General features: G+C 39.8%; 1 protein-coding gene across 3 annotated transcripts in view; it reads right to left on the bottom strand.

The window, feature by feature from the left end:
- The window catches only part of DCUN1D5 (defective in cullin neddylation 1 domain containing 5), a 69,269-nt gene extending 59,675 nt beyond the window's left edge, over positions 1-9,594 (bottom strand). Inside the window, exons 1-2 of one of the 3 annotated variants that reach the window (XM_006775233.2) lie at positions 9,465-9,594; positions 5,894-5,957 (exon numbers count right to left, since the gene is read on the bottom strand). In XM_006775233.2, coding sequence (XP_006775296.1) covers positions 5,894-5,951 — 58 coding nt within the window. In that variant the 5' untranslated portion in view covers positions 5,952-5,957; positions 9,465-9,594. The remainder of the gene's footprint in view (positions 1-5,893; positions 5,958-9,464) is intronic. The other 2 variants (XM_015571449.1, XM_015571452.1) reach the window with 2 other exon arrangements.
- Positions 9,595-12,967: the final 3,373 nt, after the last annotated feature.

Below are 12,967 nucleotides of genomic sequence, written 5' to 3'. Positions count from 1 at the left end.
CCACAACCCCCAAGGAGTCCCAGATTGGAGAGGGTGCAGACCAGGCTGAGGGCCCCCCCCCCTCCCCCCAGTGCACGAATTTTGTGCACCGGGCCTCTAGTATATAATAAAAGCCCAGTGATTGTTACCACATAACAACCAGAATGACCAAGGACCAGACAGCCAGTCAGTAGTTATGATGAGCACTGACCCAACCGCCAGTAGCTATGACGACCACTGACACAACCTTGCTGTCAGCACCCTGACATCACCGAATCTCATTCACCTGCACCCCAGAACCTGACAGCCGGGAGGCGGGAGAACCATTCTTTGCATAAATCTGCCATTGGTCAGTTTGCTGTCCGCGTCCTGACAGCCCAGAATCCTGTTTACCTGCAACCTGGACCCTGACAGCAGGTATTAACAGGACCTGCAGAAGGAGCGGTTGTTCTGATTCTAAGAATTTATTTGTCCCTGTCTGACACTGGCCTCCCATTTAAATTAATTAGTTTCCCGTGATGCCAGCATTTGCGATGACAATTAATAAATCACAAGGACAAACTTTAGACAGAGTAGAAATATTCATACCTGAACCCGTTTTCAGACATGGTCAGTTATATGTTGCTTTCTCTTGAGTTCAAAGAGCGTGTGACGTTAAAGTTGTAAATACCTCATCACAAAGGAAATTAGTCAAGCACTCTGAAAGTGTTTTTACTCTAAATGTGGTATACAGGGAGACACTGGAATAAGTTTAATCATTTATCTGTCATTGTTTGTATCAATGTTGTTTTTATGTCATCTTTTTGTTTTTATATCATGTTTTTTATAGTTTTTATATCATGTTTTGTTGTTTTCATATCATGTCTTTGTTGTTATATCATGTTGTTATTGTTTATTTATTAATAAATTTAAATATTATTTTCATATACATTTTACAAATTTTCTTTAATCTGACACTTCTATTATAAAGGGCAAATAGCGATATTAAAATATTTCTTCTAATTAATTCCCTTTCAATGTGCACAAATTTGTGTACCAGGCCACTAGTCTAAACTAGTATATATAAAAGGCTAGTATGCTAAATGTCCGACCGGTCACTATAACACACACTGACCACCAGGGGGCAGATGCTCAACGCAGGAGCTGCCGTGATGCATACTGGCCATTTACAGAGAAACAGCACTGGGGACCTGGTGCCCACAAAGCAACACTTGGCTTCCCCCAAGTGGGACATAGGCCCTGCCATCACCCCAGAGCGACACCCCACCAAATCACAGCCGACGCTCCCAAAACCCCATGGTGCAAAATGCAGCCCACAGCCCAGCCTGGAAATGGTTGCTGTGGGCGCCAGGTAATGACTTCATATAGCAGCGCCCAGCTTCCTCTCCCTAGCGCCTAGCCTCCTTGGAGTTTCTTCAGCCCAGGAACATGACTTGCTTCATAGCCAGGTGGAAACATTTTACATTTAACCAAATGTCTGTTAAGCATTTTCCCGTGCCTCATCTCATTTGATCTTCACAGAAGTCCTGGAGAAGGTAGATAAAAGACTCAGTGGAATCCTATTTTCTTTTCATTAGCCGGAAAACAGAGCTTTAAAAAGCTTAGAAACTTGACCTGACTAAAAAGAAGAAATGGTGGACCTTGAAAATGACTTCAGGTTTTCTCACTGTGCTGAATATAGTCAAACACTGCTGCAGTTAAATATTTTCCCTGTATGATCTACAATAATAATCTGCTTCGTGTTGATATTTACTGCTGTGTTGCTGACAATTACCTCAAAGAGAAGTTGGGGTGCTTGAAAAAAAATTAGCTAAATCAGAAAGCATGTTTAATTAAGCATGTTTATTCTATATCTACAAAAGGCTAAGTTGACTCGCACATGCGCAGTACATATAAAACTCTGGCACCAATCGCAAGCGTGTATTTCAATCTGTCATTGTCAATTGTGAATTTGCTTGACACTTCTATTACAGAGAAAGAGCGAATACACCCGCCCACTGCCCCCCGGACCGGGCCTGCGCTGGCCGCGTGGACCCGCGGCCCCCAGTGCAGTGGCGGCAGCGGAGTGGGGCGCCTGCCCTAGCCCGGGCAGGCCGCCATGCTGTAGTGTGCCGGCCCTGTGGGCCGGGCCTGCTCCGAGCAGATGCTCCATCTTGCCTTGGGTCCTCCATTTTGGGACGGCGCCATGTGTTTCTTCCCGGAAGAAGCCGCTGCTAGCCACACCCCGGATTTCTCTGGACTAACCAATAATAATCAAGGGAAGTGCACGCCATCACTATGACCACATCCTGTACCGACTCGCGCCTGGCCAATCAGCGGGGCCCACAGCCCCCTCTCCTGCCCTCACTCCTCCCCCCTATATACCCCCCTGTCCCGTCAGGCCTCGCTCTCTCTCGGCCACCGGGGCTTGCCGTTGCATCGGTGAGTGTGGCAGGGGAGCCAAACCTAGGTTTGAAATAAATGACTCTTTGCTTTTGCATCGGACTCGCTGGCTCCCTGGTGGGCTCTTGGGAACCTTGATATCTGGGCACAACATATATATGTATGTATATATATATATATATACACACACACACACACATATATATGGCTAAGTTGATTCGTGCATGTGCATTACATACAAAGCTCTCACTGGCGCCAATCACGTGTGTATTTTCATCTGTCATTGTCGATCATAATTTGCTTGACAGTTCTATTATAGAGAAAGGGTGAATAGCGATATTAAAATATTTCTTCTAATTAATTTCCTTTCAATGTGCACAGATTCGTGCACCAGGCCACTAGTGCAGCCATGAAAAAGAAGGAACTCTTATCTTTTGTAACAGTATGGATGGACCTGGAGATTACTGTGAAATAAGCCAGTCAGAGAAAGACAAATACTATAAGATCTCACTTATATGTGGAATATAATGAACAAAATAAACTAATGAACAAAATAGAAACAGAGGGCATGGATACATGGAACAGACTGTGCACCTGTCAGACAGGAGGAGGTTGGGGGGACTGGATGAAAGAAGTTAAAGACATTAGCCAGAGAACATATATGCATAACCCACAGACACAGAAAACAATGTGGTGATAGCCAGAGGAGAAGCAGAGACAGGGTTGGGTGGAGGTGGGCAAAGGAGGGGAAAATCGGGACATCTGTAATAGTGTTGTCAACAATGAAGCTAAAAAAAACTAACTTAAAAAAAAACAGATGCCCTTGAAATTGTTTTAATCAGATTTTGTTTTTGAAGTATCGCTCAATACTTCTTATAAGAAACCCCAAAGGAAAAATTCACTACCAGGGAAAGTTTTGCTTTCTTTGAGAGATAGTACCTGTCTTTCTCTTAGATAATATTATGTAAATGACTACATACTCTTTTCACTGTGACAGCCAGAAAGCTTAGAGCCGTATCTGAAGCTCTTGGGCCCTTACTGCCTGCACATTTGTGTTCTCTTCCCCTACCTCTCATGATTGTGTTCTACTGGTCTATGTATTTTCTGAATCACTTCTTTATTCTTATTTATATTTTAGAATTATTGTTTTTGTAGTATTGTCCTTTAAAGCTACTTCAGCCATTTATGGAATAAGATACAATCTAACTAACCAAACAAAAATACATAGCATAAACACCACAGCCTCATAATGAATGAATCATGCAGATGCAGTCCCAGCATGCCACCAAAAATCACTCTTTTGCTGCAAACCTAGTCAGATGGGGCAAGAAAACCAGATGGCATAGGAAACCTCTCTATGCAAAGAAAGAGCAGCTGAAGAGCATGGAAGGCCCTTCCTGAATGAGCGGAGCACAGTTAGGGCAGCCAGTGCCAGCAGCAGCAGAGAACTGGAAAGTGTCAAGCTCTGGGAAGTTATGGACTGGATCGAGGCTAGAGGGAAGCCAACTATATTCCCTGAAATACTATTAGAAAATAACTGAATTTACTACAAATATTTTTTCAAAACTACAGAAGTGTATTTATAATTCCTCCTTTTAAAAAATAACTAAAATTAAAGATAATTTTGAAAGGACTGGAGACTTCTGCTTTCAATCAAGATGAAGTAACAGGAACTGAACTTATCCTCCTGCCTAAAGCAACCCTCTCCTTCCAACAAACAAAAAAGAGAAAATATGGAAGACACTGGTTAATGAAACTGTACATCAGTCAAACAAGGAGAGTGACTGTTTAAAAAAGTGTTTAGGCCACAATATAATGAAGGAAAATCCAGGCTGAGCCCAGCAAAGACCCTGAGTTGAAGAAACAGAGCTGAGCCCTGGCCAGTGTGGCTACATGGTTAGAACATCGGCCTGTGCACCTAAAGATTTCAGGTTCGATCCCCAGGCAGGGGAGTGCGAGAGGTCACCAATTGATGGATATGTCTCTCTCACATCAATGTCTCTCTCTCTCTCCCTCCCTTCCTCCTTCCTTCCCTCTCTTCCTTCCACTCTCTCTAAAGAAATTATCAATGGAAAAAATATCCTCAGATGAGGATAACAAAAACAACAAAAAAGGAGACAGAGCTGTGATTCTAGAAAGAACAAGACAAATAGAGGTTCTTATATTATATGTGAAGTGCTAAATATTAGTTGAAGGTAGACTATAAGTTAAAGAGTTGCATATGGGTATTCACTGCAATTCATGTGAAATAGCCAAATACTGAAGCAAACTCAGTCTATCAACACATGAATGGATAAGCAAATTGGTATATATTTATACAATAAGATCTAATAATAGAAAGAAATGACATGTTCATACGTACAACAAAAAAAAGAATCTTAAGCCCTGCCAGCATGGTTCAGTGGTTGAGCATTGACCTATGAACCAGGAGGTCATGGTTCAATTCCTGGTCCAGGCACATGCCTGGCTTGAGGGCTCGATCCTCAGTGTTGGGTGTGCAGGGGGCAGCCAACGGATGGTTCTCTCATTATTGATGTTTCTATCTCTCTCTCCCTCTCCCTTCCTCTCTGAAATCAATTAAAAAATATTTTAAAATCTTTAAAAAATTATACTGAGAGAAAGAAACTAGACAACAGCACATATGGTATTACATTTATATAAACTGTGTAAGACATAAATTAATGTACAGAGTCAAAAAAACAGATTGATGGTTGCCTGGTGGTGATGTGGAACAGACAGATTACCAAGGGCACAAAGAAACTTGAGAGTGATAGATTACAGTGATTTTTACATATGTAAAACTTAAAAAATTGTACACATTAAAATATGTGCAATTTATTGTATATAAACTATTCCTCAATAAATCTGTTTAAAAAACAATTCTGGACTTAAATAAGGTTAAAGACCAGAAATATTTAGATTACCTATTGTGCTCTGGCTCCACAGAGTAAAAATAAAAAAGATGAAAGTTAGAATAAAATATCTATAGTTTTTAAGGGTTAGAATAGATTAGAGAAACTAACTACTCAAATAATTCTTATTAGAAATAAAGAAGTCCCAGAAAAGTACAATGACTTGCCCAAGGTGTAACAACTAGAGTTAAGGGCTTACTAAACTGTTTAAGATCCATAATGGTAGGGATTATATTACTTAGGTCACCACTGTATCCCTTCATACCTAGCACGATGCCTGGGACATAGTAAAAGCTCAATAAATATTTATTAAAACGGAGAGTGAAAAGGAAGATAAAAGACAAGAAAATCTCCCTTACAATATGAATGAACATTTCTCCCTAACTTCAATTCTCTAATTTCTAACAAAGATGAAAAAATTAAGCAGTGCCTTTAATATCACAAATATAAGAGAATAAATTATCGTCTATATTTTTAGCTTACTGGATATTTTATTGTATTCTAATGCTTAAAAATTTCAAATTCATGTTACCAACTTTTAAACAAGCAGAATAGAAAACACTCCATTCTGAAGATTAGTGACATTTTCAAATTTAAGAAAATTAAAGAAAAGTACTTACCAAAAATTTCTCCATTTTTGGCATATTCTGTCACAAGGTACATGTTTTTGGTCCCCATTACCTACTGATAAATAATTCCATATTAGTCTGACAGGAAAGAATTGCAATTTGCCACAATATTTTAGAGTTACTTACTTTAAAATTACTAATAAAAATGTCAAAGTTATGAACAATTCAGAAACTGGCCAAGTTTACTAAAGACAGTATCTTTATGCTAACACTTTGGTGAAAAATCTAGATCCCTTTCTCTTTCAAATATGGTCCACGGACCAGCATCAGCAGCACTGCCCAGGTGTCTATTAGAAATGTAGGATCTCAGGCTCCACCCAGACCTACTGACACAGATCCACTTTTTTATATATATATATTTTATTGATTTTTTACAGAGAGGAAGGGAGAGGTATAGGGAGTTAGAAACATCATGAGAGAGAAACATCGATCAGCTACCTCCTGCATACTCCCTACTGGGGATGTGCCCGCAACCAAGGTACATGCCCCTAACCGAAATCGAACCTGGGACGCTTGAGTCCGCAGGCTGACACTCTATCCACTGAGCCAAACCGGTTAGGGCCAGATCCACTTTTTAACAAATTCCCCAGGTAATTATTATGCACATTCAAGTTTGAAAAATGCTAATGCAGGTAACAGGAGTTTTGAAGATTAAGTTTTTACCACCTCCTCACTGACTTTTCTAGCCCTGTGTTATATGGTATTCTCTGATCAAGGAAAGGAAAATAAAATACAGCTCAGTTATACCTGTAGCCTAGCTGTATATCAAGGGTCCTCAAACTACGGCCCGCGGGACACATGCAAATACAAATATTGTATTTGTTCCCGTTTTGTTTTTTTACTTCAAAATAAGATATGTGCAGTGCGCATAGGAATTTGTTCATAGTTGTTTTTTTTTAACTATAGTCCGGCCCTCCAACGGTCTGAGGGACAGTGAACTGGCCCCCTGTTTAAAAAGTTTGAGGACCCCTGCTGTATATAATAAACTAGCTCTAGGTCACTGTCTCTCCATCCGAGAATAGTGTCCCACCTGGTCCCAGTTTTACTTACTGTCTCTGTGTCTGTCTCTTTTCCTCAGTCCCCAATTGCCCCTACTCAGGACTCATTCACTCTCCAGCCTTGCTGGTCACGGCTGAAGAACCCCCATAACTATCTACCATTTTATATACTGGCACATGCTAATAGCATAAAATTGAACTGCTATCTACTGAAAGGCTAAAGCAAATTTGCTCTAACATGTAGGAATAGGGCTTCATAGGCCACCTACAATTTGGGTCTAAACAAATCAAACAGCAAATCATTTAGTTCAAATAAGCATAGAATTATCATGTGAAGCCTCATATTTTAACCTCAGTTTGGCTTAGGTTCATTAGAGACTTCTAAGAATGTGATTATTTTCTTATAAGTATCCTCTTTAGAAATTTTTGTTTTTAAAGCAAAGGGAGAAATATTCTGGTATACATCTGACCTAAAAGGTCCTCTATAGTTTTAGAACTTCAGGAGTTGTTTTGAGTGGCACACCACAGTCTCTCATTTTTAGCTAATGATAATGCTAATTGTCCCCACACCTCTTTAACTGCAAATTTCTACCAATAAAAAATTGTTTTGCCAAATACAGATACGTATGTGCATATGCATGTACAAGTATATATACATAAAATCTGTATGTATATTTATGAATATACTAGAGGCCCAATGCATGAAATTTGTGCAAGGGGCTTGGCCCTCCACCACCACTGTGGCTGCCTCTGCCTCCGCAGTGCTGTGACTTAGTCTGGAAGGTCGTCCAGAAGGTTGTCCAGTCTAATTAGCATATTATGCTTTTATTATTATAGATCCATAAAGAGGTACAAATTGCATACTCATGCCACTGTCTAAATACTTTAGGTACATTAAAAAATGCACACAGAAGACAAATCTACAAAATACACATAATTAGAACTTCTGATATTATCTTAAACCCCAATGGATACTTATGCTAACTCATTTCACTGCACACAGTAGTGTGCTAAGCCCAGGTCTCTGAGGGGGAAAAAAAGTCCTGACTACTTCTGTGGTGTATATACTCCTACCATTGCTGATTTTGAGCTACTAACATGATATTAATTTGCAAAATTTCTGAAAATTCAACAATCAGCTCTCAACAGCCAGTACAGCTGAGCCTAGCATACTAGTAAGTACACACATCATACTTGGGAGATCAAAGTCATACTCCAGTATACTGTAACATTTTAGTTTGAAACTAGTTTTCCAATATAAAAAAATTCTACAAATTAATAAATAAAAATATTACAAGCATTTGGTATTACATTACTATTCCTAAACGTGAAATTACTATTTAAAAATCTGAGAAAAATTTTCCTTTTACAAAACATAGCTTCTACTTAAAATGGATACAGTTTCATTTTATGAGGAATTATATCTTAAGGTGTTTTTTAAAAAAATGGCTCAATGACTTTATCTGATAAAAAAAAAAAAAAAAACCTAAACAAAACCGGTTTGGCTCAGTGGATAGAGCATCGGCCTGCGGACTGTAAGGTCCCGGGTTCGATTCCGGTCAAGGACATGTACCTGGGTTGCGAGCACATCCCCAGTGGGGGATGTGCAGGAGGCAGCTGATCAATGTTTCTCTCTCATTTATGTTTCTGACTCTCTATCCCTCTCCCTTCCTCTCTGTAAAAAATCAATAAAATATATTTTTTAAAAAAAAACCCTAAACAAAATAAGATTTGGCTCTAGGTATCACCAAGTATGCCACTAACTAATAAACTATTTTCAGCCTTTGTATTTCATAAAACAGTAACAGTATATTTTTTTAAATAAACAAAACTCCAATGCCTTCATTAATGGTGCCACCGTCAAAATCCAACAGGTTTAAACACACTATCACAAATGTACAATGATAAGCTTTTTAAATAAATAACTTACAGTCTGAGATACAACTCAATTAAGCTACTAGTTTTTACTCTCTTAATTTTTTATTTGAATACAGTGGGGCCTTGACCTTTCAAGTTTAATTCGTTCCATGACGGAGCTCGTAACTCAAATTACTCGTATGTCAAATCAATTGTGAAGGAGTGAGACACATGATGCTGGGCTGATGTCGTGGCGTTCACTGTGATGTTCGCTGCGCCAACTAGCGATGGGGTATCTGAAGCTGGCTAGTAACGCGAATTTTAGCTCACAACTCAAAGCAAAAAATCGGCCGAGAGACGGCTCGTATCTTGAAAAACTCGTTAGTCGGCACACTCGTAAGTCAAGGCCCCACTGTATAGAAAGATGGATGTAATCAGCTTAATAAAAGCATAACATTATCTTTTTTTTTTCTGGTTTAGACAAACAAGTCTATATTTTCTTTATTTTTTGGGGGGGTATTACAAAGGTTTACCTTTATTAATTTCTTTTTATTCCATTTTTTATTGTTTTATTGCTTCAAGTATTACAAAGAGTATAACATTATCTTTTTATTTACATTGAAAAACTAACATAAAAGAGAAAAATGATGATGCAATATAGAGAACTGAATGTGAGAAGCATGGAAAGTTCTAAGGTTAAGTCATACCTGATAAAGTCTGATCATGTGAGGATGGTCTCACATTATCATTATTTATGCTTCTCAGTAGGTTTTCTCAGGATTCACTGCATCCAGCTGAGATTTATCTATAATTTTTATTGCCACCTGCATCCTATATAAAAATAAATACAATTAGTATAGAATGGTTAACATTTTCCAGTTAGAATCTTTTTTATTTTTATTGATTTCAGAGAGGAAGGGAGAGGGAGAGAGAGATAGAAACATCAAAGATGAAAGAGAATCATAGATCAGCTGCCTTCTGCACACCTCCTACTAGGGATCTAGCCTGCAACCGCAACCCGGGCATATGCCCTTGACCAGAATAGAACCTGGGACCCTTCAGTCTGCAGGCTGACACTATCCACTGAGCCAAACTGGCTATGGCTCCAATTAGAATCTTTTTAATAAATGACATCTGAGACTTTGCTCGTAGGTTTGTTCCTATGACAATGATGATAGCTAAATTAAATTCAATGCTCATTCATTCAACAAATATTTCTTAAACATCTACCACATGTAAGACAGTGTTGGGGAGTACCTTCAGGGTGCTATGAAGAATAACCTAGCAAAGTTACTTTAATAAAACATATTTCTCTTTCAATACAAATGTAGTGCCTTTTTACTCCATTTATAAATTAAAGAAATAAAATCTCAGCAGTTTCAGCTAGTTATCATTCCACCAAAAAGCATTTATAAATGGTCAGCCAAGTAGAAGACAATTTCTATTGTATTGAAATAAAAATTTTCTAGAAAAGCAAGTGATATGTTCCAAAGACTATAGACCTAGCTTTCTAGCAAAAAGCTAAACATAAAGTATCAAAATCCATCTCCATGAAACCATGCTCATTGGATTAAATTTTGTTTTAAAAATCAAAGTGCAAAAACTCAAATGTTACTAAATTTTGGCTTTCTTAAAATGTGATCTCTTCCTATAATAATTAAATAGGAACCCAAACCACTCCAAGGTTGATAATTTGAAGGAGCGGCATTTGAAGGTGAATAGCTAAGAAATCAGAAGTCAACAATCATGTACTTTTCCTGTGGGAAACTGATACAGGGTTAAGCCTCGGACTGACCTGCTGGCAAAGTCACAAACAAGTCCTAGCTTAGAGGGCACAATCCTCTTAGCTTAATTAGGCTTGACCTTATAACACTCCCTAGATCTTATCTGGGAAATTAAGGGGCTGAGGAAGTGCAGGAAGTATAACCATGGTGTAAACAAGTGAAACTCACAAGAACTGTGTAACTATGGTAACCACTACCTTGTTTACCGCTCACTATAAAAAGCTTGGTGAGGCCTGAGCACAGTGGAAGTCCTTCCTCTTGAGTTGGACTTGCTCACCTGGTCCCCCAATATTCCCAAATTATCTCGTGTCTTTTTGTTTTTCAAGTTGGGACTTTAGCCGCTGATGCTGTCGTTCAATAATGGCCTGTCCTTGGGAATTATATGGTATTCCCGTAATGTGCTGAATTTTCCCATGTAACCAAAAAAACCAAAAACCTATTTTTAAAAATTAGTAAATATTTGGTTAGGAAGTAAAATGTTCCGATAATTAGCACCCAAATGTAATTATAATAAGTTCTGAAGAAACTCTAAAATGTACTTCATAATTCTATGTATGTATTCTGAATATAATTCAGTTTTATGTTGTTTCAGGGTAATTTTTAATATCAGTGATTAAAAATATGTATGTGCTATAACAGTGCAAGACCCTTAAAAGGTATCCAAGACAATAGGTCTCAGCTTGTCAATTCCCTCACACTCCTGTTTATACAATGAGTTGTTTATTCCTTCCATCTGGCTACTCTGTCCTTTACTACGAACTCTACTGTAAGGTTTACTTCTTACCTTTCTATTTCTAATTTACTGTCACAGCTTGTTTCATGATTTGAATTACTTGTAACCCACACAAGAACTCAAGTTCCCAAGGGAAATCAGATTACTAAACTTCCCCTTACCTCCTCCCTTCCACTCTCTCTAAAAATCAATGGGAAAAAAATATCCTTACTCCTCCAGTAAGGATTCAAAAAGCGAAAAAAAAGCTAGGTGTAGATTAAGCAATCTCACTATAGTCACATTATTTATCATTACAAATTTAACCTAAATTGCTAACAGAATTTTTAAATATATTTTTATTGATTTCAGAGAGGGAAGGAGAGGGAAACATCAATGATGAGAATCACTGATTGACCGCCTCCTGGGGAACGAGCCCGCAACCTGGGCATGTGTCCCAGATGGGAATCAAACCCGCAACCCCTCAGTCCGCAGGCCGAGGCTCTATCCACTGAGCCAAACCAGCTAGGGCATAACAGAAATTTTAAGAGAGAAATCTGTGACTTTGGTCCTGATGCTAAAAGTTGTCATATTTGGGTTACTTCAGGATCCATAAGGGAGGGCAAAAAGTGACGATGACGCAATGACATATACCCCTTTCTTTTTGGAAATGGACTCCATACAAAAACAAACATCAACAAAGCAAAAAAACACAGTTAAGCCAACTTCTAAGAACACTGTCATTCTGAAAAATAAAAAGGTCCTATGTTATTCCATATTCAAACTCTAGTACATCCACCCTAATAATATGGGGAAACACTTAAAAGGATAGAAACTGGAAAAAACTAAACTGAAAAAGGATGCGATTACAGAACAATATCATGGGCAAAAACACCAGGTTTTATTCTAAAGAATAGTTCTGTTTCCACCGTTTTTTCTGCATGCCTTGAAATAGAGACCCTGAGGCCGTGGGAGCCTGGAAGGAAGGGGGCGGTTAGGTAAGAACAGAGACTTGTGAGGAAATGTGTGCGGTGCATCAGAATGTGCAATGTGTGTGTGTGGGGGGGGGGGGGGGGGGGGCGGTGCTGAATCGACCGCCGCCGGGGAAGCAGCGGAGGCTTTGCAAGTGCAAAGCGGAGTCTCCTGCAGCGCAGGGAACGCGTGTGCACAGCCAGGAGGCACACGTGGTAAAGCGACAGCCCGGGATAAGCAAGGCCCAGCCACCAACCGTGCAAATGCAGAGGTGACCATTGTCACCAGTTGCACTGCCTGGAGCAGCGGTTCTCAACCTGTGGGTCGCGACCCCATTGGCGGCCCAACGACCCTTTCACAGGGGTCGCCTAAGACCATCCTGCCTATCAGATATTTACATGAAGATGGATAACAGTTGCAACCTTACAGTTATGAAGTAGCAACGAAAATAATTTTATGGTTGGGTCACAACATGAGGAACTGTATTTAAAGGGCCAGAGGGTTGAGAACCACTGGCTGGAGCGCTAGATCAAAGCCAGGCTGCCACCAAATCAGAGACACTGTCGGGCAACAGGAGGGAGAGATGACAGCGGCCATCCGGGCATTCGCGGCCACCGGGGTCCCTTCCTCGCGGGCCGTGGGGGCGCCGAGGTCACAGGGACGCGCGATGCCCCGTCTCCGGAGTCTGAGCGCGGGCGTCCCCTCCTCGGGGCTGGCGGCGCCCCTCACCTCTGGGGGAGGCTCC

Source organism: Myotis davidii, unplaced genomic scaffold, assembly GCF_000327345.1.
Source record: "Myotis davidii unplaced genomic scaffold, ASM32734v1 scaffold8, whole genome shotgun sequence".
Taxonomy (NCBI): Eukaryota; Metazoa; Chordata; class Mammalia; order Chiroptera; family Vespertilionidae; genus Myotis; species Myotis davidii.
This window is presented reverse-complemented; position numbering and strand designations above follow the sequence as displayed.